At 40.4% G+C, this 26,986-nt stretch overlaps 1 protein-coding gene across 8 annotated transcripts in view; it reads left to right on the top strand.

Moving 5' to 3' along the window:
* RNF145 (ring finger protein 145) overlaps positions 1 to 26,986 on the top strand; it is a 53,194-nt gene that overhangs the window by 4,233 nt on the left and 21,975 nt on the right. For 2 of the 8 annotated variants that reach the window (XM_080626906.1, XM_080626905.1), the window contains 4 exons: positions 2,759 to 3,054; positions 3,231 to 3,722; positions 12,341 to 12,554; positions 23,499 to 23,607. In XM_080626906.1, the coding sequence (XP_080483032.1) occupies positions 3,516 to 3,722; positions 12,341 to 12,554; positions 23,499 to 23,607 (530 nt within the window). In that variant the 5' untranslated portion in view covers positions 2,759 to 3,054; positions 3,231 to 3,515. The other 6 variants (XM_080626908.1, XM_080626907.1, XM_080626910.1 and 3 more) reach the window with 6 other exon arrangements.

Genomic DNA, 26,986 nt, shown 5'->3' with positions numbered 1-26,986 from the left:
CTTTTGTCTGACTTGATGCAATATAACCTACCTGTTAAGATGTTCCTTTGCTTATACATATGTATGACTGATTTTTTATTTCTGAAACAATGGCTTGTAAAAAGCTTCAAATAAAACTGCTGATGTTACTGTCCACTTTAGGCATGCAGTGTCCTGTGTCAGCCTATTTTCCTGCTTTTGAGAATTCTTATGAGGAATTTTCTTTGTAAGCTGTTTGGGGTGCTGGCATTTGTCCATCCACATGGACAAATGAAGCTTCCACAATATCTGAACTCGGAGAAGGGCTTTTGAGAGTTTTAATGAGATGTCACCACAGTGGCCCCGTCAGTCTTTGGTGCTGATCACTGAATGTTTGGAATCTAAATGCCTCTGTTAATAATGAGAAATAAACAGTCGTTGAGTTCAGAATTCTTAGCCACCCTGTGTCAAATGGAGGAAAGGCTTTTAAAATTCCAGAGAAATGAAGCAGAAAGTTGAGGTGCTTTTCAAAAGACACGCCTGACAAGCCAGTGGTAACACCACATACCTGCTCTGCCCAATAGAGAACCTGTGCTTTTGTGGAAGAACGTATTTTCACAGATAAATGCTGAGAGATGATAACATGAAGTAAAGGTGGGGTTCAGTTCTTATTGTTTGCTTGCAAAGTGAAGCAAGAAGTTTGGTGACTTGCTACAATATTTTCATTATATAATTAAATAAAATAAAATAGCAAGAGGGTTCCATTCCATCTCCTCTAAGTACCTGTTGCCACCTGCAGTTGTGAATATATATTTGTATCTCTCTGCTGCTTGCTTTTTTTCTGAGAAGTAGTACTGCAGACAGGTGGTGGAATTTGCAGATCCTGCACCATCACCCTGACCTCAGTTGGCATTGAACCAAGCCCACAAAGAACAGAAAAGAAGCAACTCATGATTTTTTATTCCATGTATGGCATGAGAAGACAAGCAAGCCCTAGAAATAAAGCTGCAGTTCTTACACCTGGTATGGCAGCTGGGTCAGAGTCCCTGTGGTAAGAAGCAGAGTACCAGCAGGTGCTGGTGAGCAGTGCTGCAGCAGAGCCAGGAACAATGGAGTGACTAGAGGCCGTGAAGCCATTGTTTTCCCATGGACTGCAGGAGTCCAGGGTTTGGAGCAGTGTGTTTACCCCAGATACAACAGAAGAATTAGGTAATAGTAGCACAATTAATAAAAAGATGCATAAAACAATAGCTTGAAGCACTTTTAGTGCGGGGACATGTTAAGTGACAAAGGAGGAAGTTAACTATGTAGGAGAGCAAGAGAAGCCCTGTGCAGAAGGGTCTCCCATAAACCTCATGAGCCTGACCAAAGAGTACTTGTGAGCAATAACCACATGGAGATGAGATGCATGTCCTTAGTTTGGCTGAACATGCATAGTTGTTCTGTCTAAAGAGAAGAATTACTGAATTAGGGAATCCAGGGAATCAATGCATGAACTGATAGCTTTAAATGAAAAGCTTTACAATATAGAAGCCTGCTATTTTAAAAACAACACGTAAATCTGAAACTTGTGAAGAATTATATCAATAAGCTGAGCTCCCCTATGGTGCTGGAGCTAAGGCTTATGTCTAGGAGAACTCGGTCAGTTGTGCCATTTGGACTCCTTTCTGCTGCACTCCAGCCTGACTGGAGTTAGGGAGAGGACAGGTCCTGGATTAACACAGGCACGTTCAAACTGCTTTTCTCTTCTGGTGTTTGGAAAACCTTTGGGTATTCAGACAAGGGTAATTTTGCAAAGCAGAACATGGATGGGCACCCAACCGCCTTATTTTAGTATCTTTACTTCACACAGTTAAAAGGCATTGTGTTGAGGCTACACATTGTTAATACCCACACCTATGAATGTTCCAGTTCTCATTAGAGATGGATGGAAAAAAGCAATTACAAAGTTGGCTGGCCCAACCCTTGTGAACTATACAGGATTTTCCAGTTCAGTGTATTCCCTCATTCCTCACTGCATCTTTTTTTTCTTGTCCCAGACAATGTGGCTTTGTAATTTTTTCGAATATTAAGGTAAAAAACATTATTTCTCTTGAGTCATGATTTTTCCTTAGTATGCTGTGGCCTGGCCATGCAGCCTTTACAGAATGGGTCTGCATCAGAGGGTCTTTTCATGCAAGGGCTGTGAGCACAAGGTGTGAGGTGTGAGCTGAACAGCGAGCTGAGCTGTGCTGAGCTGCTCCAGCACAGGTCTCCCGCTGAAAATGTCAGTGCAGACAGACAAAAAGCCCGGTATTTTCTGTTTGATCTCACACCAAAGGTGACTGTAGCTTCCACAGTGCACCACTGGAAAAAAAGCAGAGAGACAACCGTAGCATTTGAAATCAATGCAGCTCTTTGTGTTCCATAAGGCCAGTGAAGAGTATTATTAAAATAGCAGAGCTGCCTTTTAAGCATCTGCCCAGACGCTACCTCAGATCTTGCTGACCGGCCTTTGTGAGTCATCTTCCAGACTTGCAGCTGCCTGGCGAGTCCTCACGTCCCGGGAGGACCCAGAACCCAAACCCTGCTCTCCCCACAGAACTTAACCCCAACCCTCTGCCTTTTCCAGGGGGTGTTTTAACAGCGTGGTGCAGGTGTAGCCGGCATTAGGGGCAACTAACGTAACGCGCAGCCTCCCCGGCCACATTCCTAAGCCCAGAACGGCGCGTTCTGCCCCAAACCGGTGCCTGCCGCTCAAAAAGCACGTTCTGCTCTCTCGACCCCCTGCCCCGTTTCACCGCGCACGTTTGTAACGTAGGAAAGGACCCCATACACTGTTCTTCACCGCAACCGATCGCCAGCGGGCGGGGCGGGCGCATGCGCGAACCGTGGGGGGCGCGCGCGCAAGCATCAGAGCCATGGCTGCCTGTCTGTGGTGCCGTGAGGTGTCGGCGCCCTGAGGCGTGCGCGGTGCGGCCATGGTGCCTCGAGGAGCCGCTCTGCCGCCGGGCACCGAGCCGCCGCTACAGTCATCGCTGTGAAGGCGCGGAGCTCCGCCGCGACACCGGGGAGCAGGAGCAAGAGGAGTAGGAGACGGCGAACCCGCGGGCCCAGGTGATTTCCCCACCCGCAGCCTCAGGCGCGCGCGTGCCCTTCCCCCGCCCCTCAGGGCTCCGCTGCACGCACCCTGGTGCTTCACGCGTGTGCGAGGCTCCCCCGGCCTCCCCTGCACGCAGTGACCACCGCCCCCCTTCATCCTCTTCTTCCCTCTCCCCTCCCTCCGCCGGCAGTGGCTCGCAGCGAGCTGTGCGGGGGTTACTAGAGTTCAGAGGCGGCGGAGCTGCGCGGGGCCCGGGGCAGGATGCGAGGGACTCTGCAGCGCCGGGGGTGAACGCGAGGGTTTCGCCGTGCTAGCGGCGGGCAGGAAAGAAGTCGCCCGTTGGGGAGGGTGTGTGAAGGGGTGGCCACAGAGCCTGCACGTACGTGTTCTCGGCCTGGCGGCACGGCTTGCTTCGGGCCCGGAGGATGAGTCCCTCGGTGCTGCAGCCGTGACCGAGGTGCTCGCTTCTCTGTGGATGTTGAGGTGCTCCCCTCCCTCTCTTGGGTCTGGCCTTCCTTTCTGCTTCCCACAGACAGCTTTCGGTATTCCAACACCGTTTTCCTGGTGTCCCGGCGCTGCACGCCGTGCGGGTGAGAGGCGGAGCGGTGCCGTGTGCTGGGAGCCGGGCGGGCAGCGGGGAGGCCCGGCCATTGCCTGCTGGAGACGGGCCTTGGAGCATATGGTAATGCTTATGTAAGAACCAATCTCCGTGGCGTGAAGAACCGGGCTTGTGCTATCTTTCCTACTTATGTCATGTTAGGCGATTTTTTGGAGACCTTCTGTAGTCTTTTAAAATAAGGTTTGTGATGAGAATTTTTATTTCTTTTTCTGTGAACGAGAGTAGTTCTGGGCACTAAGTACACTTGGGACATGGTTGCGCTTAAACGGATTCTTATCTCTTGGTTGCACTGCCCTTTTTGGGGTTGTGTGTGGGCCTGGTGCATAAAGAATGTGATTGGGAGAATAAAGTGGAAAAAAAAAAAGGTGGGGTTTTCTGGTTAATGCATGTAGGTATTGGTAAATAAGGGAGAATAGCGGACATTATAGGCAAAAGATGCTGGTGGAAAAGGAGATTTTGGTAACGTGTTTTACTCATAAATATTAGCCATTTGTGACCTTATTCAAAATACTTCCTTTTTTAAAAAACTCTGAAGGTGCTGCTATATTTGTTTCTTCAGTTTTTAGTGCAAGACTTTCTGTTAGCTGGTTTTTTGGACTTGGGTCTTGGATACTTTTAGTTAAATTTGTGTTAGGTTTTTTTGTGTCTGTAATGCACCCCTAGAGACCAAAATTAGGAGGGAAAGAGGGAAATAATTTTTAATTACTGTCTTTGATAACTTTTTAGGTTAATGAATGTAGATTTAAATATTGAAATTTATTTAAGGTGAGAACTGTTAAGCTGTTGCACCCTGTAACTTTGGCTTATCTATAAGCTTGGCTTATTTTTGTCAGTTACCTTAAATAAGGAGCTGTGTAAGAAACTGTCTCTTTTTTTTCTAGTTAGCTTTAGTAACTGTTGTATTCAGCTGCTGGTGTTTGAACCATAATGTCATGAAACGCTTTAATTCCTAAACTAATTACTGTTAGGAAATAGTTGTCTTTGTGACCACCATTATGCGCAAGGATTATCAAAACATAGAGCTGCTGCTTGTCCAAACACAGGATTCACCTTGTTTATGTCGGTTTTGTGAGGAGCTACTGATGTTAGAACAACCTAATTCTGATGGAGGTATGAACCAAGTGACATGCGTTGGAAGAAATACAGGGGAATTTCTTCCTTTGGAGATGATGGAAAGAGATCAGTATCTCACTCTGGGTCAACAGCTGGGCTCCATGGTGCAGATGCAGAAGGGCACAACGTGCCAAGATGTGTACAAATGGGTGTGTCATCGAAAGTGGCATAAGCCTGCTTAGTGTTTTGTGTTGTGCTCTCAAAACATTCTTTAAGCTCTCGGCTTAGCTTGAGTTGGTTTCCTCCTTTACACAGACATGCGGATGGCTTCTCTTCCAGTCCTCTGGGTCTGTTTATATTTGTGATTTACTCCCTGAATCCATTTTTAGCTCCAGATACACCTGGCAACGTTTGATGTGGTTATAGAGTGGACAGTTTACTGTCGTTTTGCTTTTTAAGTGCGTGTTCATATCTAGTGCCTTCAATATGATTCAGAGATTTGTGCCAGTTGCCCTGCCTTTGCTTTTATGACATTTCCTTTCACTTCAGAGAAGCCATGCTGCTTTGTAATTAGTTGCATACTTGAAAGAAATGTTCAGAAGTGGGTACTTTGTCTCATGGAGTTTTTCTGGAAAATTTTTTTGGTTGCATGTCTTGAGTTTGAATGTGTTAAAAGGGACTTTTCTCAGTACTTTTACCATTTGTTTGATCTTTCTGTCACAGGAGTCTGTTACTACAGGAAGCTAAACTGCCTGTTTCAGAGGCCTGGAAGCTGATGCTCTTTATTTACACACCTCAAATAGCTAAGGCCGCAGCAGCAGCAATGGAAACTTTATTAGTTATTGACCTAGAAAAATCTCGAAAATCTATTTTGTATTTTAACTTCTTACCAGTGAGGTAACAAGTCTTGGCATTGCAGATTCTAAGCACAGGCTCTGCCTGTATCTGAAATGGCTGAAAACTAAATGAGCAACTGTGGATAATGAAACATATTTCATCCTGTCATGTAAGTTCATCCTGGTAACACATTTGGCTTGCAGGGTTTTTTGTGAGGTTGATGGGGTCTGCCAGCTTCACTTCTATGGCTGGTCTTCCTGTAATCCATTCTTTGGGGGTGGGTTGTCACAGACTGCATCATCTTGGGCTGTCATTAGTGCTCTGTGTGCAGGTCCTCTGAGTATTCTCTCCTCTGCAGAGGCGCTTTGGGATTGCTGCCCAGAGTTTCTCAGAATGTGCTGATACAAATGTGGTGAGGCAGGATTGTAGGTGTAGGCTTGCAAACATGGCTGTGACGGCAGAAAAGAAAAATGCTGAATAACTAGTTAATAAACCAAACCTGGGACTGGCAAGAAACTGTAGAGTCAAAAAGGACCTCAAAGCACTTCAGTTTGTGGATTTGATCTGGATTGGGTTTTTTTACTGAAGATTTATTTTATTTAAAGATATGATTAGTTATATTTTTATTTTAATGAATTGGATTCCTGTCATTCAGATGCCCAACGCAAGTTTGTGATCTGAAAAATTACAAGCAGTCCCTCTTAGTGTGGCTGTATTTGAGCTGATCATATTCAGGCAGAGTGGCAATTCTGCAGGAATCCAGAGAGATTTTGCTGCGTACCTGGTGGATTTGTTAACCTTTGTTAACATGTGTCAGCCCCTGAGTTCAGTTCCCTGGTCTTTCCTGCTCATTATGAAAAATAAAAGACAAGGGATGTTTTATAGGCTGACTATAAATTATACATTTGCTATATAATTAAGCGTACTGGAACTGCTCACAGCATATCTGTGTACCTCAGAAATAAATCTTCAAAGAAAACCTGAACTTCACAGCTCTGTGATACATATCCTCATTTCCCAAATTGATTTTCTTCTCTCTCATATAAAACTTGCTAGAATTAATGAAAGTTGGAAATGCAGTTTTTTCTTCTAATACAGTTAACTATCTCTAGTTGGTTTTGTTAGTTATCATATGTCTTTAATGTGAATGCATGTTCACTTAAGTGCCTATGGACAGATAAGAAGTTGACCTAATTTGATTTGCAGTAAAAGCTGTTTTTTCGCAAAGTATGTTACGTATTAGTTTGGAATGATTAACCTTACCTGTGCCACACTTCACAATGGAATGAGTCTTGGGTGAGTAGGAACTGAGGAATTCATTTGTAGAAGTAACAGTTCTCCAGTCGCACCACTGCAGCAGCTCTACAGCAGTCGGTATTGTTAGACCTGATGGGGGAAAAAAGGAGGAAAAAAAAAAGTTTATTCTTGTTAATTTCTTACACAGCAGGATCGAGGAGTCTTTGGTGCCTGATTCTCTCTAAATCCTTAAATTGAGGGCTAAATACTTTCTGTTTATTTGAAATTATTGAACTACTCTAGTGTAAACTACAGAACCTGAGTAGTATTGGAAATGCTGACCAGATGCTGATGACAGTACTACCGCACGTGTCTGCAATGTTTCACTGTTTCATTAGTGCACTTGGTATGCACACTGTATCTAGCCTTCTCAGCAGAAATCTTAGAGAGCTGTCCTTGTTAGCCAATTTAAATTGTATGGGAGCGAGACATCTTTTGCTTTCCTTGCTGCTGACTGCATGGGAAGGAGCTGTTTTGATGGCTCCATGACTAACATACTCTCCAGAGTTCTAGGGGATTTTTTGATACAGACTCACACAGGGAAATTATTTTCTAAGTGTATAACTGATAGACCTTTTCATCCTGTCCCTTCCCTTTTATTCTCTTTGTTTTCTCCCTCCCAAACTGATGATATAAAGATCTATGGCTCTGAAGAATGGGATTCTTCTGTACTTCAAATTCCTTTAAATTTGCTTCCAAGAACAGGACAGGCGTATAGAAGGAGGGGTTCTGGGGAGTACGTGAATCCAGCCCACCTGATAGGTCTAATTCTAGTTTTTGAACTGTGACGCTGAACTTTTCTATAGTTACAGGTAGGAGTTACATATTTTGGGTTGAATATTTTTTTTTTATTTTTTTTTCACCCTCTTCAAGATCTGTCTAGCAAAGTTTATCCTGTAGGAAAATAAAAAGCTTTTGCTAGGACATTTTCAGTTTCAGAATGTGTCACTGAAAAATAATTCCAAGTAGAAACTGGATTACAGATCGAAGTCTGCTGGGTAACAAAGTACTTAGAATTTCGTAGATGTGAGGAACAGAAATTGAAATTGTCTCTTCTGGTTTCTAGTCAACCTTGCCAAGTATTTTAGGTTCCAGTCCTGTAGGAGAATGAGCACTTTGTTCACAGATGTTAGGCTGAAAGCTGCAGAATCAAGTCTGGTTTTGAAGTTCTGATCCTGACTGGAATTTCTGCATCTTTCCATGGTGATTTTTGGTGGTCATAATATTAGAATAACTCTTAAATTTGCAGATATTCCAGTGTATTTCTGTAACTAGTAAATAACTTTACAATTAATGCTTTTCTAAATGTAGGAACTCTAGTCTGTTAATGTAATTTTGCACCTGCTTGGATAAATGGATGCAGATTTTGTGCAGCCTCTTGTACTGCTTTAGCAGTGAGTATTTTCTGCCTGTGATGCAATAGATTTCTATTTATGTTGGTGCATAAGCAACAGTTACGCTGGTTTAAGTGGCATAATTCACAGCTTCAGCTGAAATGGTAAAATTTTACGTGATGGCAAATCCTCAGAAAGAAAATTTTGTTAAAATGAAAACGTGTGTTATCGTTGAGGTTTTGGGTTGTTTTTTCTCTGAGTTTACTGCTGATCTATTTTGCTAATGGAATGAGCTGGGACAGGCTTATGGTGCTTTTATACAAACATATATATATATATATACACAAATATTGTGCTTTGCCAATTCTGCTGTTTAATCAGAAGTATGGTTTTGACAAAAAGGCTATGTCTGAGGGAGGGATTTTTGTAAAGGACTGTGTTGTTAAAACCAAAAATGTTTCCATGAACAATCAGTTATAATGGGGAGTTTTTAAAAGGTGATTTTGGTCAAATAGCACAGCTATGCTAGTATTCACATAGGATGTGAAGCCTGAAGTTCTTTGTCCTGGTTTTGGCTGGGGTAGAGTTAATTTTTTTCTAGTAGCTGGTGCAGTGCTGTGCTTTAGATGTAGTCTGAGAATAATGTTGATAACATAGAATCATAGAATAGTTAGGGTTGGAAAGGACCTTAAGATCATCTTGGGCAGGGACACTTCACACTAAACCATGACACCCAAGGCTCTGTTCAATCCGGCTTTGGGCATACCGATGTTTTAGTAGCTGCTATGTAGTGCTTGCTCTGATCAAGGACTTTTCAGTCTCTCATGCCCTGCCAATGAGCAGGGACACAAGAAGTCAGGAAGGAGCAGAGACAGGACAGCAGACCTGAACTACACCAAGGGATATTCCATACTGTAGCCCATCGTGCTCAGTATAGAAACTAGGGGAAGTTGGCCAGGAGCAATTGTATTGTGCATCACTTGTCTGTATTGGGTTTTGGCTTTTCTTCCCCCCCCTCCCCCCTTCATTACAGTTACTATATTTTATTACATTTACGTTATTAAAATGTTCTTGTCTCAACCCTGGGTTTTACTTTTTTTCCAATTCTCCTCCCTGTTCTACTGGGCGGGGGGGGGAGAGCCTGTGTGCAAGCGAGCAACCAGCTCCATGGTACTCAGTTGGCAGCTGAGGTTAACAAAGACATTCTTCCTAAGACTTTTCCTTCTCTTATCCTGATCTGAAACAGGAAGATGTTTGAAAACATGGGAAACATTTTTTGAAACTCAAGTAAGTGGCTTCCCACTCCTGTTCTTAAGTCCATTTTTTGGCTATGTACAGCAGTGACCTATTTTTTCCTAACGTCTGAGCATCCAGCAACTCCTGTGATTATCATTTATCTAAAGGTTTTAGAGGTTTAATGTTGTGGTGGGTTTTTTGGTTTTATACCAATCAAAATAATGTATTGTGAGAGCTCTTTACAATATAATGAGCTTAGAGCAATGGACTCTGTTGCTTGCCTGCACTATGTTCTGTTAGAACTTGGCAGCAATTACAACCGAGGCTTTATTTAACACATCCGCATTTCTAGTGGAGTTAATTTTAAAGGGTTCGTTATTTGTATTGGATGCTTTGTCAGTCAGTGACAGAATATGCTACAGTCGCTGCTCCTCATGGCCTACCCATTGCGACATAATGTGGTTTTCAGAATTTGTTTTGCTTTTGTTTTAACAGGTTTTGAAATTTGGATGGCTTTATTAGATACATAAATGCTGTCCTTTCCATTTCTCTTCCATTCTCAAGTATGTGCTTGTGAATTTGGGAGGTAACATTTTTCAGCCTAATTTGAATGTGCTGAATCTCAATTAGCTTTCAGTATTAGAAATTGTCTATAGAATTCTACATTTGGAGTAATTAAGGAAAGTGAAAATTTCCTTCTTGTCCTACATGTTTGGTTGTTGTTGATGACTAGGAAAGGTTTGACAGTTATGAGAATGTATTTTGAAATTAGGTGCTGCCTGTCACTTTTCATGGGTATTTTATGACAGAGTGTAAACCTGTAAGTCAGTTCCTGCCCACCCTAACAAAAGCCTGAGCCCTAACAAAAAAAATAGGAGGCAGCTGAATTTCAAAGTTTTAATGAGTTTTGCAAACTTGGCAAACCCAAAGATTTTTGAGAATGCCAGGACATTTAAAATATTTGTATATGAGTTATTTAAGCTCTGTGCTGAGCACAAGCTTGTAGTTCAGTACTCAGCCTGGCAAAATTCAGTGTATACAATCTGTGTAGCTCCGAACTTTTGTTTGTACGTTACCATATGTTTAAACTCCATCTTTTATTCACACTAAATGGTGAATGTGAGTATTCTGTAGTATGTGCTTGGGCAGTGGTTTTGATCGGTCATTCTGAATGTATGTTAGTCTCTGGCTGACCCTTTGATTAGTTTTGGGAAGCACTGTGAAATGCTGGTACTGTGTGGGATGTCCGATGTAGTGAGGATGCGCTTCTTCTGCGAGAGGAAGGAAGTGCTGTCTTTGGGGTTTATAGAGCTGTTGCAAGAGCTCTGTAAGAAGTGCGTTTACATAACTTGAAAGGTTAGACTGTGGACTAAACAATGACAAGCACCAGCCCTATAACCTGTGGTTTACTGAGCCAGATCTCAGTTTTTGATCTGTCCTGACTTCCTGAGCTGAATTAATTTTACATCATCATGCCTTGATAAGTGTCAGTATGGCCTTAGGTGTGCACATGGTCAGTTTATGGTGTCATCTTGGCCATAGCAACATAAATAAAACTTCACATTTCATTTCATGCTGAACTTCCACATTGGCTTGATAGTGTAGAACTTGCATAACTGCCAAAACTTTTAGAACTTACACAAAGACAATATGAATAAAGTCCTTTAAAACTTTATTTTAAAAGTGTGTTTCCAAGTGCAGATTTTTCTGTTTCTTTAGTCAGGTTGCAGTTCTCTCCAGTTGTCCTTCTAATAATTGGGATCAGGAGCCTTTTCTTAACTGTGATTTCACTGAGGGAGTGATTGTGCTGCAGGTAGTTGTTTTTACTTGTTTGAAAGGCTGCTTGTGGGTAAAAACTTGCTGGATCATCCCCACCTTGGCCTTGAATACTTCAACTGCACTTCTGTAGTAGAATGTATGTAATTGGTGGCTTCCAGCTACTGCTTGGGGTGGTTTCTGTTTCTAGGGTGGGAAGGTGGCATGTGGCAAGAACAGCACATTTCATTTAGGAGCAACTGTCAGTCTCAGCTGAAAGCAGTGCCCTGACAGAATGTGGAAACTGATCCTTTTGCTCTTCAGAATGGTTCTGTTGGTGACTAGATCTCTTTAGAGGTGCTGTTTTGGACCAGCATTTTTTTTCTTGTTTAAAAAAAAAAAAAAAAAAAAAGGAGCACCCTTCATTGTCTTACATCATCTTCTTTGATAGCAAGCTTCAAAATTGAATTACCTTCTAGTATTGTGGAGTGAGGAGATGGTCTTTTGTTTGTATAAATTATGTTAAAATGAGTAGCATAGTTGCATTGTTGGTCCTAATCTTTAAAACATGCAGCCCTCAAATTCCATAAATACATAAACTAGATGTTAATGAATGCTGTAAATTATTTTTTAAAAGCTTAGATATTGGGAAATTATTTATTTTAGTTTGCACTGAGGAAGTGAAGCTAAAATGTTTTAAGAACTCTTTAGTGGCTATTTCATTTGAGAGGCACAGAGTTAAGCTAAGTAGAGGTAGCATCTGGATTTTGTTGGTGTTTGCTTTCTAAAGCTTATCGGGTATTTGCTTTTTAAAGCTTATTGTGTTCATGCTTATGTAATACCTAATACATCGGTGCCTTTCGGCTGAGATTTTGAATGCAAAATTATTGCAAATAAGAATGAAGGTTTATTCAGTATATACCCTTTGACCACGTTAATGAAATTAATCTCCTCCTATGTTACAGTATTACCATGGAAAAATTGCTAGCAAATTGACCTTTATATAGCAAAAATAGAAGTTGTCCTGTCTGGATTTGAATTTAACTCAGTTGATTCATTCAGTCATTTGTGGCCACACAGGAAGCCCCATTCATATGATCACAAAGCGTAATAGCTGTTTGTACAGTGAGATTGATCTGATTACTCTTCTCTCTCTTGTGCTCTTTACAGTCTACTGCCAGTTCACAGAAAGGGAAGAGAATGGCTGCAAAGGAGAAGTTGGAGGCAGTGTTAAATGTGGCCCTAAGGGTCCCAAGCATCATGCTGTTGGATGTCTTGTACAGATGGGATGTCAGCTCATTCTTCCAGCAGATCCAAAGAAGTAGCCTGCACAACAACCCTCTCTTCCAGTACAAGTACTTGGCCCTTAATATGCATTACGTTGGTAAGTGTACATGTGTTTGAGAAAAAACACTGCTGTAGTAAATACAGGTTTGCTTACTACGAGAATTTTAAGAACTTGGTAATAGTGTGATAATATATTGATTACAATGAATAGATGATGATATATTCATTACAATTCTGCTTGAGTCTGTTTATATTAGCTGTAAAAATCCTGTCTAAGGTCTTTTACTCAACTTTGATGTTTAGCCTTGATAATGTAAATAGTGTCTGGAAACAGGATCTGTGCCCTGAAAGAATAGCACAGTGACTTTGGCCAGTGTCTGATGAGAAGGCTGCTATGAAATGCTGTGCATGCAAGAAGTATAGTAACTTATATTACTGTCATCAAACAAGAGATTAGGGAAAAGGTTGCTTAGTTTGGACTGTGATCACAGCACCAGAAGGTTAGCTTTCACTGCTGCATGGATACAGCTCTTCAGTTTAGAACCATATGAACTGTATGCGTGCTGTGAGTGGATTAGAGCAGGTAACAAGTCCTTGTGTTGTAGATAAATGGATGAAATTACTAGCACAGCTCAGGGAGCTGAGGTTTGAACTGTGGCCTGCGAGTCTAGCTCTGGAATGCTAGACATCTGATTTTGGGAGATGAAAGGGTTGATGTTCTGGGACCTGCTTTCCAGGTGGGTATGTGATTCATCTGCACATGGGGTTAATTAGGGATTGGATCCAGGCTGTTGAGGTTGATAGCCACTGACATCTGCACGAGTACTGCCTAGCTTGGAGAGAAACGGCTAGCATATAATTTTCCCACTCTGTGGTGTTTCTTCCTTGTAGATGGCTTTGGAGGATAAAGATGTACTGAAGTCAGGTAAAGAAAACACCCTTTACTTAAGTAGTTGGAGGACTGTGTGTTTTTGAAGTGACCTGTTCAGGTTTTTAATCCTGATTTCCTAAGTGTTAGCATGTGACTCTTTATTCTGGAAATTATTTACTGCCATTAAAAACACATGGGGCTTTCTTTCTTATGTCTCCACTTCCTCATGCTGGAATAGAAGTGTACTTCTAGTGCAAAAAGCTGGTGTTACAGTTCTGTGCTGTTTTCATATGTTTGTGGAGAGAATACTTGTTTGTTGCTGGTGGGTGTGACACAAGACTGTGGTGGGCTGCCTTTCTTGTGTGCTTGTATGCCCATAAGTATCTTCTAGAAATCAGTTTATCAGCTCAGTTTCTAGCACAGCACTAACAGTTGTCAGTAGGCTGTCAAGATGTCAGTGGTAATTTCCAGCTGTGACAGAACCCCTCTTTATAGCCAGTTGACAACCTTGTCCTCCCTTAATTCCATTGAGATAATGACTCTATAGCACTTTTGGTGGGTGTATTGTTAATAAAGTATTTCTCACCTGGATGCTATTTTAGTACTAAACCAGTGGATTCTGACTTCGTGCCCCTCATATAAGTGGTGCTTTTGTGCTGGTACACAATCACTCAACAGTTGCTTCACTTTTTGCTTCTATGATGTTGGGTGTCTGTACTTCTACTGCTCCAACTGATCAAGAAGGGCTTCTAAATCATCAAACAAGTTATCTGTTTTAAAATATTTTCAGGCAATTTTTAGTGACAAAACTTTGCTAGTGTTTTTAAAATGAAGTTGATTCATTATGGTTCTCTGGGCGTTGAGGTGGTTTTAAGCTGCGTTAGTGTGAGGCTGGGATAAATCAATTTACATGCCTACACATGATTTTATATAGATTTAATTGCATCAGGTTACAGTATAACCTTAATTAAAATGACATCAAAATATATAAATTTGATTTGTAATGAAAACAAAGTACTTTTTCACCAGTTTGGGAAATCAAGCTGCTTTGAAGATATACTGAGGGAAATTAACTGCCAGTATGTAATTTAAGTAACAATTTACCATGGATATGTTTCAACATGTTAATCTGTTTTATTTAGGAGAAAAAAATGCTCTGTTCATATTTGCAGTTATATAACACAGTATCAGCAAGTGCCCTTTGCAATATCAAACAATCATTGAATTTCTGATATAGGCAGTGTAAGATACCATATCATAGAAGTCCTTCTAGCACCTTAGGAAATTGGGTGCATCTGTCTATCTTGGGCAGATGCTCAAGGTACGATTTGATTAGAGAGCCATAAAAATCAATAAACCATACCAAGTTTGATATAGTGAACACTTTCCTGGAACTAAGGATACAAAGTTGGAAATTTGCTCAGCACTGGGGGTTACCAGGGTTATCTTTTCTGTCTAAATGCACTTATTTTCTTCCATCCATTTGACTTAAAGTTTGGAAAACCAGTTTTTGTTAAGCGAGTGTGATTCACATTCCGGCCAGCAGTACTGGGAATATAATGAAAGCCTCTAGGATTCAATTTGTTGTTTGATACAGCTTTTCCCTTTTGTATCTTTTCATGAAACAGAACTTATCTGCTTCAGTGAGGGGAAACTATTCAGTGCTGGTAACCACTCAGCCATGGGTTCAACTGCATGAAATTTAACTTAATGCGTATACAGCAAAGCAAACAGTAGAGAGAGCATGCGGTAAACTGCGTGCTGTGTTATCACGTAGAATTCTGCTAGTTGATACGCTGTTACTAGGTAGAAGGATCTGGGGGGAAAGCAGCTTAGAAAGCAGATGAACTTCTTTGTCCACAGCTGTTAAAGGTATAATGTGATTTCATTAAGATTTCATTAAAATAATTTTGTATAAATTTAGAATAGCCTCTCCTTCAGGAAAGATCTGTGCTAACTAAAATGCCTTTTATGTCAGACCTCTGTGTAGGGTAGACCAGCCCATTCTTCTGCCAGACTTGAGTGTTTTCTTCTGCACTGTAGAGTGGCTCTGAGAAGACAGGTTTTTTGTTTGGTTGGTTGGGGTTTTTTTGGTGGTGGTTTTTTTTTTTTTTTTTTTTTTGCTCTTGGTTGGTTGTGTTGTTTTTTTTTTCATTCTTTTGATGAAGAAGGTGGAAACAGTTGAAACCACGTAATTTCCTCCTGTGAAGGGCAAAGCAATGCTATTTGTGCTAACTGGTAAACACTCTGGGCTAGATGGGAAGAGCAGAGTCACAAGCTTAACCTGTAATCATAGTCAGATTTAGAATTTAAGTCACTGTCAAGCTAGAGGCACAGAATTGCACTAAATTCATAGCGTTTTCCTACCTAAGAGTAAAAATAAGAGCAGTTTATCTTGAATTATATTCCTTGTCATTACACACACAAAAAAGGAATTCTCAGTGAAAAAAGTGAGGGGCTATTTAAAGATTTGGACCAGGTGTAAGGTGTGTCATCTTTCACAACTCTGTTCTTGAGCTGTGAGGTTAATACCTTAGTTGCTTGGTCACATCACTTGCTGGGTATGAAGTACTTATTATGAATGCTGCCTTTATAAAGGGGGGTTAGGGAGCAGAAACCTGAGCTTACTGCCATTGTGTTTGCTGATTGCTCTCTGCTTGGTCTGCTCACTTTTCTTTAAGCTCTTGTGCATTAATTAGAAGATCTTTTATTTGGATTGCTTTTTCTGGGTTGCCTTTTCTCTTAAAAGGAAAGATATAGTACTCTGATACAAACACAGTAAGAAGTGCCATGTGAAGCTTCAGTGTGAGAATAAAGAAGCAGTCACAGTTCATTCCAGAAACAAATTTCCCAAAACTGTGAGAAGAGGATGCATGACTAGATGTGAAAATGCAGCTAATGCATATAAAGATGAGAGAGATACTGCTCAGATTCAGCATCTCTGGGTTTGCTTTGCCATGTCTTCTATCTTCCTCTTGCCAAGTGTTTAGATGGTTAGTGGGACTATTTTCTGAGAGTTCCTATATTAAACTGTAGCTATTTGTAATCAAATGCAATTTTATGACATGGAGTTGATCTTCATTTCTTAAAAAATTACTTGCTATGTCTTCATATTCTCTTCTTGGATAAAATGCAGTGTATACTGCAGTTGGTAGATACAGAATTGGGCAGGGATTCTGCAGTGCTTAAAACACAGTGTACCCTTTCTTTCCTCTTTCCAACTCTAGGAACTGCCAGTTCGTGTACTGCTGCCTTAGTGTCATAGCTTCTACTAAACAGCTTTCTCAACATATCTATACTTGCAGGTAACTTTTCTGTATTAAGCTGGTATCTCTCCTTGGCAACCTCCATCGCTTTTTGTTAAAAGCCAGTAGCGGCTTGCTTGAAAGGAGGCACGTAAAATGTTGAGGTTCAGTGGACTCTGAGTACCAGTCTCATGGCAACATGGCAATTGGTGTTTGCAATTTAGAATACATTGTGACCATTTCTGTTTTTATGGTTCCACTTCTGTATTCTTTTCCAGTGCTCTTCAAGTTCTCCATGGCTGTAATTAGGCCCAGAATTCTGATCATTAGGTATGCTATGTTACAGGAACACTACCTGAATCGTATGGCAGAACTAGAAGTCCATATGATTTGTTTAGAGAATACTGCAAATCTCTGTAAGGAGCTCAGTTCTTGGATTATTTATACTTAGAGTGCCTGATCTGTTATGCATTTAAAAATTCAAGGAACAGCTGTTGGGACTGATGACAATACCACGGTAATGAGTTAATTGTTTTGTTGGCATTATTTTCACTGAGATGTGCAGATGTTGATAACAGGATTTCTGAGCTCTGTTTATAGTTGCACGGTGCCATGACTGGGTAAACGCTAATTTCCTTGTGTGTAAATGTGTTTAGATGTGTGCTTTCTCAGTTCAGAACTGATTTTTCAGCATTTTCTGAGGGGCACCTTAGTTCAAAGTGTGGAACTACTTGGAGTGAGTAACATTTATTCGATCAGCTATAGCTGAGGGGGAGGGTAAGGAAGAGCTGTGCCTTGGTATCACCATGCAAAAACATCACTCCCCCAAAATGCTATACATGTTAAGTCTTATTATGCTTATGCTGTCTTGAACACGTATCAGTTGGCAGTGGCGAGACAAGCTAGATGAAAGCTATCCTTTATGGTGGGGTAATACTAGTGCCTCAGTGGCTGCTTGAGATTGAGAGCACTTAATGCTGTCTGAACGGCTTATTTCTATGTTGATTTCAGTGGAGTGAATTTTGCATGAGCTGTGTGTTGGAGCCACCCTTGATACAAGAGGTCATTTTGCCCAGTGGCAGGCATTCTGCATGACATTGCCTTTTGTAACAGAGCAGATGAAGAGCTAGTCTCACTCTCGGAAGGACAGCATAGCTGTCCCAGTCAATTCAGAAGACTGCCTTTAGCTGAGTCATTCTGCAAAGAATGCTTAGTATGAATTGAGGATGTACGAGAGCTTTTTGTCTCTTGTTTTACATGACTTAAAAATAACTGGCAGTTAGGGTTCTTTCTAGGCTTGAGCTGCCCTCTGCTGCATAGGCCACAGAATCTTCCTAGTAACATCTGCATTGTATCTTTAACTGAAGTGAGCTCTAAAGTGAATCTCTTAATAATCGTCTGCTTTCAGGACAGATGATTTAGACAAACAGTACATTAAATCTGTGTGAAAATTCTTGTGTGACCAGTCTGGTGACTGGTTATCCTGAGAATTAAACACACTGAAAATAAAGGTGCCAGTTGTTGTTTTAATACTTCTACCATATCAAATAGTCTTTCAGAAGTCTGTCCTGTGTTATTGGTATTTTCATGTTGTGGCCAGATAGTTGTCTGAATTAACTGAAATAAGGACAGTCAAAGGTTAGGCTGAGATGGAATGACTCAGTCATGCATTGATCCTGCACGGAGACAGGAGTTTTGATGGTATTCTGTGGATCACGACTTGCTGCTTCACAGCAAGTTGCCTTGCAAGTTCTTGCAGGCTGGACCCTTTACTCTTTTAAGATATGGGTGAGTCGGAAGTTAGGGCCTGCCAAATTAATTTCCTGGTAGAATCCAAATTATTGTGCTCTTACTTTCTGGCACTCCAGGAGATGATGTGGTTTTATTAAGAAATGTTATGAACTCTTTCATGTGCAGAGTTCTCATTTTTAGGCTAAACCTGCAGGAAACTGAGTAATAATGTGAAGTGGACACAAGGGAACTGTAATCATGCAAATGAGCACTAAAATGTTTCATAAAGAGGATGGGTTGCAACTTTGATCATGCTCCAGAAGCCTCCATTGTTTGCAGGATGTCAATAAAACTCAGACACCTGAGTCTGCAAGGAGGTAATACGGGGTGAGAGAATCTGGGAAACACCTTGGTGGTACATACATAGAAGAGAGATTGCTGAAAGGCAGTCTGAGTTGCTGCTTACAGTAACAATGAGTATTGCACAGTGAGAGGTTTTCATGTAGCTGAATCAACAACTTGTAAATGAGGTCATGAGCTGGTTAATACATGTGTTCTAGCATGTTTAGCTTAGCTTTTGTACTTATTATTGTGTTTACAATATAGCCAGTATGAAGACAGGCTAAGAAAGTTGGGGCTGTTCAGGCTGAAGAAGAGAAGCTGCGTGAAGACCTCATAGCAGCCTTCCAGTATCTGAAGGGGGCCTAAGAGGATACTGGAGAGGGACCTTTCATCTGGGAGTGCAGTGACAGGACAAGGGGTAATGGGTTTAAACTTAAAGAGGGGAAGTTCAGGTTTGATATAAGGAAGAAGTTCTTTACTGTGAAGGTGGTGAGGCACTTGAACAGGTTACCCAAAGAAGTGGTAAGTGCCCCATCCCTGGCAGTGTTCAAGGCCAGGTTGGACAGAGCCTTGGGTGACATGGTCTAGTGTGAGGTGTGTCTGCCCAAGGCAGGGTGTTGGAACTGGATGGTCTTGCTATACTTTCCAGCCCAAACCATTCTGTGCTTCTGTGATTCAGAGTTTATTCAGTGGGGCCTAAATCTGTAACATCTTACACGAGAGGCAGTAGAAGTTCTCTGCGTCCTGGTGCTCCTGAATAGGTACTGTGTGTGGGGGCTGTGTATTTGTAAGGTTGGCAGAATGTCTTCTATTGGGCTCCTTATAGCTTGAAGCATAATGGTACAGTTCTGTTTGTTGGTGGCCTGGCATTAGAGCACTATGACTGTATTCAGGAAGGAGTTTATTCTGCCTTTTCTGTATCTTTTTATAATATGCATTAGAACTGTTTCTTTACTGGGGCAGGAATTAGGCTTCACTGAGCCTGCTCTGCTTACATTTGAACAGAAACATACTTGGTGAGTCAAAAGGGACAATACACCAAGTCCCAAGAGCAAAAATAGCAAGTGCAGCCTAAATCAAGGGAGGGGAGTGCTCATCGTAGGTGCAGAGCTCAAAAAGCTTTGGATGGAAGTGGGCGTTAGTTATTGTTAACCCACATCTGAAGGCTACCCAGAAGGATGACTGTTTTTCAGACTGTCAAGAGAGTGTGTGTGGAGGATCTCTCCAAAGGGATGTATGTTCTCAACGTCATGTTTTTCCTGACAGAGGAAGTGCAAATGAAAACAATGTAATGATTTAGATGAGAAGGCCACTGTAAGAAATTTCATTTCCTGGTCTTTCTTTTTTTTTTTTTTTTTTTTTTTGAAGTAGAATCTTATTTATACCATACACTAATTACATCATTTGTTTGGGCAAGAACAAAGGGAATAGACTATTACTGCTGGTATGTCTGAATTTGAGCTTTTGTCTTCCTTTTAGGCAATGAGATGGTTTGGTAATGAATTATTTGCCTTTTTTTTTTTTTGGCAGAGGCATTGTTGATAAAAAATGAGGTTGGTACCACTTTGGGAATAGGGCCTCTGCAGCAAAAATGCAAATGTTGCAGTATGAAGTGTGTTGAAATCTCTCTCTTACCAAGTCACAAGAGGGAATTGTAAATAAGAGTGAAAGGGAACTACTTCAGATGTCTCTCACTCTCCCTCTCTTCAAAATCCAACAATTAGAGCAAACGACTGCTTCAAAGTGAACATTTAAATTCCAGCCCAAACTCAGGAACAGTGGAGTTCATTGCTCAAGCTTCTACAGTAACCTTGGCTGTCTTGTGCTGCTTCCCTGTGCAGTGTTATAACCATCTGTGCTGTTTGGAAGCCCTCTATTTAAAAGGCACAGATGTGACAGTAATCTTCTCATCATGTGATTTGTATTTAGACCTTTTTTTTCACTACTTCAGTGAATTCTTACGTATTTTAGTTCACTCACTTCTGAAATATTCCTGTGTAACATGGCTGTGTTGGAGTGCAGTTACTGCCCTCTAAAATGTCTTCTTTTTACAGTAAAAAGTACATCATCATGTGGCCAAGGAGCAAACTTTCATGTGATAGAATAAGGTAAAGAACATGGCAGAGCTTAAATGCAGATACAATAAACAGGTATTCTTAGACTATTTATAGAGTACTAGAGGAATAAGACTGCATAATAAACTCCATTTAATTCTCTGAAGGTGAGTCATGGGCTACAGTGAGAAGGAAAGATTTAGAAATTTGACTCAGGTGCTGGAATGATACATGGTTGTGCCACGTGGGTTGTTCCCAGAGAGAATGGTCCCTAAGTAAGCAATCAGGGGAAGGTGGTGAGTACAGCAGAGATGAGGTGTTAAGAATGTCTGCAGATGGTGTGAGAGCTGCTGGAACTGGTTTGTGATGCTGTGGTGTGGTGCAAATTAGTTAAATGTCTTCATGGAGGTTCTGCTGAGGAGTTCCTCCTCTTGTCATTTGTGTATTTGGTAGAAGGAAAGTGGTGAACAAAGAAGATGAATATGATAAGACACATGTGTTTGCTAAGAAAACTGATGATGTAGAACATCTGTGTTGTATTAGCCAAAGTGTGCTATTCTGTATAAAACAGTTACTAGAAGGAAACTGTTGTACTACTGTGTTTCAGGCCCCTTTAGAAAGCTCAAATTAAAAATCACAGAGCTGTAGAATAGTTTGGGTTGGAAGAGACCTCTAAAGGTCATCTAGGCCAGCCCCTCTGCAATGAGCAGGGATATCTTCAATTAGATCTGATTGCTCAGAGTCCAGCCTGACCCTGGTTGTTTCCGGGGATGGGGCATCTCTCACCCCCATCTGGACAACCTGTGCCAGTTCTTCACCAACCTCTCTAAAAAAAATTTCTTCCTTATATCTAGTCTGAATCTACCCTCTTTTAGTTTGAAACCATTATCTTTTAGTTTGGAACCATTATCCCTTGCCCTGTTGATACTGGTCCTATTAAAAAGTCTATCTCCATCTTTCTTAAGCCCCCTTTAATTACTGAAAGGCTGCAATAAGGTCTTCTCAGAGTCTTGTCCAGGCTGAGGAACCCCAGCTCTCCCAGGCTTCCCTCATAAGAGAGGCGTTCTATCCCTCTGATCACTTTTGTAAATGATCAGATGAATACTGTACAGGAATTAGTGATTGTGACTTGTATTATACTTCATTCTAATCAAAGAAACTATCAATTGGTTTAGGATGTACCTTTTCAAAAGCTGAGATATGCAACTTGTCACATGGACTTTATGAAAGTACTTGAAAAATTTTCTTTAATGTTAAATATGTATGTTGTATATTTGTATTTTTAAAAAGGTAGATAAATAGGCTTGCTTTGTCTGTATCACTCATGTCATTTATCATATCTGAAATGATCTTTGCTTGGCATCCTGTGGGTCTGATACATTTTCTAGGACCATGTTGTTAGTTACCATCTTCAAGACCTGACTATTGGTGGAATTTTAGAGTGGTTTATTGAGGATGACAGCCTTGAAATACTTCTACATAAATACCAACTGACTCTGAAATCTTTTTCAACTATTGGAACATACTGTGTTCTCAAGCTGGTGTTGCAGTACTTATGAGTGCTTCATCTGGAGTTACATTATTTTTTAAGTATTTTTTAAAAGCTTCAAGTATAAATTAACTCCCTTAAAAACACTGTGCTTATTGTTACTGAATAGATGGATAAAAGTCTAAATGTAATGTGACTAATATAGCTTTAAGTGTCATGGTAAGTTCTTCTGTAGTGTTTTGTTCTTTAGCTGCAGGGAAGCTGTTAGCTGTTGCAGTTGTTTTGTTGTTTGTGGAGGGTTTTTTTCCCCTAAATGGATTTCAGTGCCAGATACGTAAGCTGGCCTTCAGAAAGAGCATGTAGAGACCTGCAGAAGGGCGCACTGCGTTGTGAGGGAGAGGTTGGAAATGGAGATTACTCAGGGCACCACATGCTGGGTTTTTGACCTGAAGTCTGTCTGGGAAAGAGGATGGACTTGTACAACTCACTTGTGAACTTCAAAGTACTGCTTTGTTTAAGTATCCTAATGAAAGCAGGTATGAAAGAAAATATGGGTATACTGCTTGTCAGAGAGGCTGCTGAGCACCCAGGCTGTGGTCTTGGATGGTAAAGCTGTATCTGCATTGGGTCTTTTTCCACAGTCTTATTAAATGCTAACAAGAAGTGAAAGAACTGCCAGTGTAAATGCCTGCAAATCCTGGGCTGTGCCAGGTCCTGTCCTTGATTTATGCAACACTGAAAGCTTGAATGTGCTTTAATATTACTAGTATGGAGAATAGCACTTGTGTTCTCATTTCTAATTATGGGCATGCAAAGTGTCTTTAAACCATGAAGATACAGTGGAAGAATTAAAATGTATAATGCTCTTCAGCACGGGAAAGTGTTCTGTGTGTCCTTTGCTGCAAGAAAAGGATTTTTACATCAGTTGAGTTTGTTGGATAGGCTTTTTTTCTCTGCTACACTGAAACTTGCTTGCACTTGGAAGAAAAGGGAAACCTAGGCCTGTTTTCTCTTTATTACATAGGTTATATTAATTAAATCTCTTTAAAATACTGTGGATCAAGTCTGCTTCTTGACCTCTAGATGTGATTTTACAGAAGCTGGCAAAGCTATTTCTGTTCAGGAGGAAATAAAAGGAAGGGTGGTGGTCTTTCTGTGTTTTGGTGACAGGAAAATGCAGGTACAAGAATTTTAAAGCCAAATAAATACAAAGGTGGTTAAAGAAATCTGAATGAGTGTTAATTCATATTTTAAGAAATTTGAGGTTAGGTAGCATTTTCTGAAATTTCAACTTTGCTCTTTGTTACAGGTTACATCTTAAGTGTTGTGCTCTTAACCTTACCAAGACAACACCTGGTTCAGCTTTACCTGTACTTCTTGACTGCACTGCTGCTTTATGCTGGGCACCAAATTTCCAGGTAAGAATAAATTGATTAATTTTGATAGTTTGGGTTGGGGATTAGGAAAATAACTGGTATTTTGTTAATATCTGATACAAATGGGGTAGGTCTGGTTTTGTGGAGGCCTTTTTTTCTCTGCCAGACACCTGAATGTCTTGCTGTTCTTTGTCTTGAAAAAATTTATGGAAATAAATATGCAGTCAGGTAGCTCTGGTGTATTTTCATTGACTTAAGTCATTTGTAGCTACTTTTCTGTGGCGTATAATGTCCACTTATCTCAGAAGAGAAAGCACTTACCACAAGATTAAATCTGACCTCTGATGTACTAATCTGAGTTAGTCAATGGTTCAACTAACATGCTTTCAACAATGCAGCGTTTTGCAAGTGGACAGGATGTTACTTTTAGTTTCCTGGTCCCTAGGATGAGAGCAAATAGTGATATGGAAGATCATAAAAGTAAAGTAATAGTGGAGTTTATTATTTGTCTTTCTTTGTGTAATATATTTTACAATGAAAACAAAGACAGGTGTTGTGGATCTAAAACACAAAGCAAGAGACTGGAGAACTCCAGGTTGGGCAAGACAAAGCCTTCCTCATTTGTTTGGCTGCAGCTAAATCTGTTGAAAGCCAGTGTAAAATCTCTTCCTGACAGATGCTTAATTGGAACCAAAGAGTGCCATCATATTAAGGGCTTTACATGGGAAGTTTTGAAAATACAGACTTGAGCCTGATTTACTTTGGTGCCTGCCCATGGGAAACACTTAAAAAGTGGATTTGATTGATTGAAGCAATAAGTTTGTTGTTTCTTCATCAAAATTGTTGTTCCAAAGCATTTGCAGGACTCTCTTTCTTAGTATATTGCTGTTCAGGGAAGTGTTAATGAAGGTTTTGTGGCGACTTGGCATGTCACTGGCTGTCAGAGTTGCAGTTAATGATTTCCTGAATGGATGAGGGGGCAATAGAGGAATTATGGGCTCTTATTGCCTGGGTAGGAAGGAAAGAGGGTTTTTTATCATCCTCAGGAGAGTCCTGAGTTTTTATAGATATAGTTTGGGGGTGTTTCTATGGGGTTGAAGGCTTACTTACTGGAAAAGCAGCCTAAACATTACTTAAGAGTTGAAATAAAGCTGGTAACAAATTCCAATCAGATACAGGGCTTTGGTCCAAAGGATTTACCCTCTAGAGATCTTTATGCCATTCTAGATCTTCAAATTTTATTTTTTTTTTTTTTTTTTGAGAGAGATGGTATGGATTTTGGTTGATCCATTAAGAGCTAGCATTGTGTTTGGGTTTTTAATCACTTTTTCCTTTGTGTTTCTGTGTAATGTGTGTTGTCACTTCTGTGCTTTGTGAAGTTTGAGACTTTTACAGGCTTTCTTGAAACATGTTAGATAATTATTGCTTGGACTATTTGGCATATTCTTACTAAGCTTTTTCTATTTGATATTTCTGGAGTGAGTTAATAAAGACTTTAATTAAATCTTGCATCAACAGGCACCAAAAAATACATTTAATTAAAAGATGTCTTGGATTCAAATAGTCCAGCAGTATTCCCTAGCTATTTTGCAAAGCAAATGTGGTTGCTAACACTTTTGAGTGAGCTTACCAGTTCCATAGACATAACCTAGACTTGGTTTGCAAGGGGTTCTCAGCATCAGCCTTCGTACAGTGTGGGGAGTGATGCTTGTTAGCTTTTCAAAAGAATGTTTGAATCCCATTAGGTTTAATATTGAAAACAGTGAAGTGTAACACAAATACAATGTTAGTGGAGCTATTCCTTTTATTGCGGAAGCTACCCAGTTCCAGCTGATGTTTTTATTTAGCAGACTGATCATAACAAGACATACAGTAGTCACATGTGCAAACTGTTCCTGAGTGAGTTGTGTTAATAACTGTGTTTAGAGCTGAAAACTTCCAGTTGGATTCCTTGCAAGCACTACAAATTGGGATGCTATTTAAGACAGATGAAGAGGTCTCATGTTGAGGCCAGTTTGGTTAGTGCAAATTATAGAACCAGACCAGAATCAGCTGGCAGTTGTGACTCTGCGTTGTCCTGGAAATTCTGAGCTGTTGAAAGACTTCAGCTTTCAGTGCTTTTTTTTCCACCCCAGAAATAGCCTGCGGTTCAGCTGCAAGTCTGGGAATAAGAAGATCTGAATTTTACAGTTAAGCTCTGACTTCAGATTTCCAGGTCTGTGTGACCTTGACAAGTCCCCTGGTTTCTTAAGTGTTTGTTTCCTTATCTGCAAGACTGAGAATTATCTCAGTGTGTAAAGATTGGTTAGCTAATGTTTGTGAACGCTTGGAGGGTCTGAGAAGATGCTACATTTGTATGTAATGTTTTAACCTGGCAATTTGGAGATAATACACCATCTATTTATGGAAAAAGGAGAAGTCAGCTTTAAAAACCAAAATCCTGCTGTTCCTAACAAGGAAAATGGATGCTGGTTTCAGCTGATGTGTAGCTGCACAAATGTCTTACTTAAAGGGATCACATTTCCCCATTTACAGCAATAAAACTTGGGGAAATAAACAATGCAGTTATGTGGAAAAGAAACGATGCAGGTAATAATGCTAAAGAAAGAAAAAAAAATCTGCATCATGGTGTTATTTCAAGTTTTGCAGTTTTGTTTTGATTGCATTCCAAGTGTCGAGTCTCATAGAGCTAAGAATGAGAGGGGGAGAGCAGGAACCTCAATCGTTTCTTACAGATAATCTTAAAATACACTTAATTTTGAGGTTATCTTAGACATTTAAAACTTATGAGAGTGTGTTTGATGTTGACAGCAGAGATTAATCAGCCAAAGTAAATGTCAGCTCTATGAGTCAATTAGGTCAGATAACCATTGTGCTTTATGTCAGTCAATTGCAAAGCATATTTTTAACAACAGGAAACCTTTCTGCACTTTCAGTAACAAAAAATGGTCATGTGTGAAGCACTGTATCTCTTTACCTTTTCAGAACAATGTTAGTCTGGTTGTGCATGAGTTTATGTTAACAGTCCAGCAGTTTGGTTATATGAAGCTGGCAGTGCATTGCCTGCAGAATGAATAGCTGGCAATCTGATCTAAATTTTATACTTATATTCTAATTTTCTAAAGTAGTAATGTTGTTTCAGTCATTTCATTAACTTGTAAATAATGATTTTAGCATTCTTGTTTTCTTACATTGCTGCAGTAAAGTGAACAATTCTCAAATGTAAAAGCTGCAGCTTAATACAGCTTTAATTGATCAAAATTGAGTGCAGGCGCTTGCTCTTCTCAGCGTCTTGTGTGGCACTGCAGCTGTTCGAGGCATCTTCTGATTGGTGTCTGTGCCAAAAGATCCTTGTGTTTGTACTGGTAATAAGAGAATCACTGCTTTGACTTTTATTCAGACACCATCTACAAATACTGTT

This window comes from Psittacula echo (assembly GCF_963264785.1).
Source record: "Psittacula echo genome assembly, chromosome: 11".
Classification (NCBI taxonomy): Eukaryota; Metazoa; Chordata; class Aves; order Psittaciformes; family Psittacidae; genus Psittacula; species Psittacula echo.
This window is presented reverse-complemented; position numbering and strand designations above follow the sequence as displayed.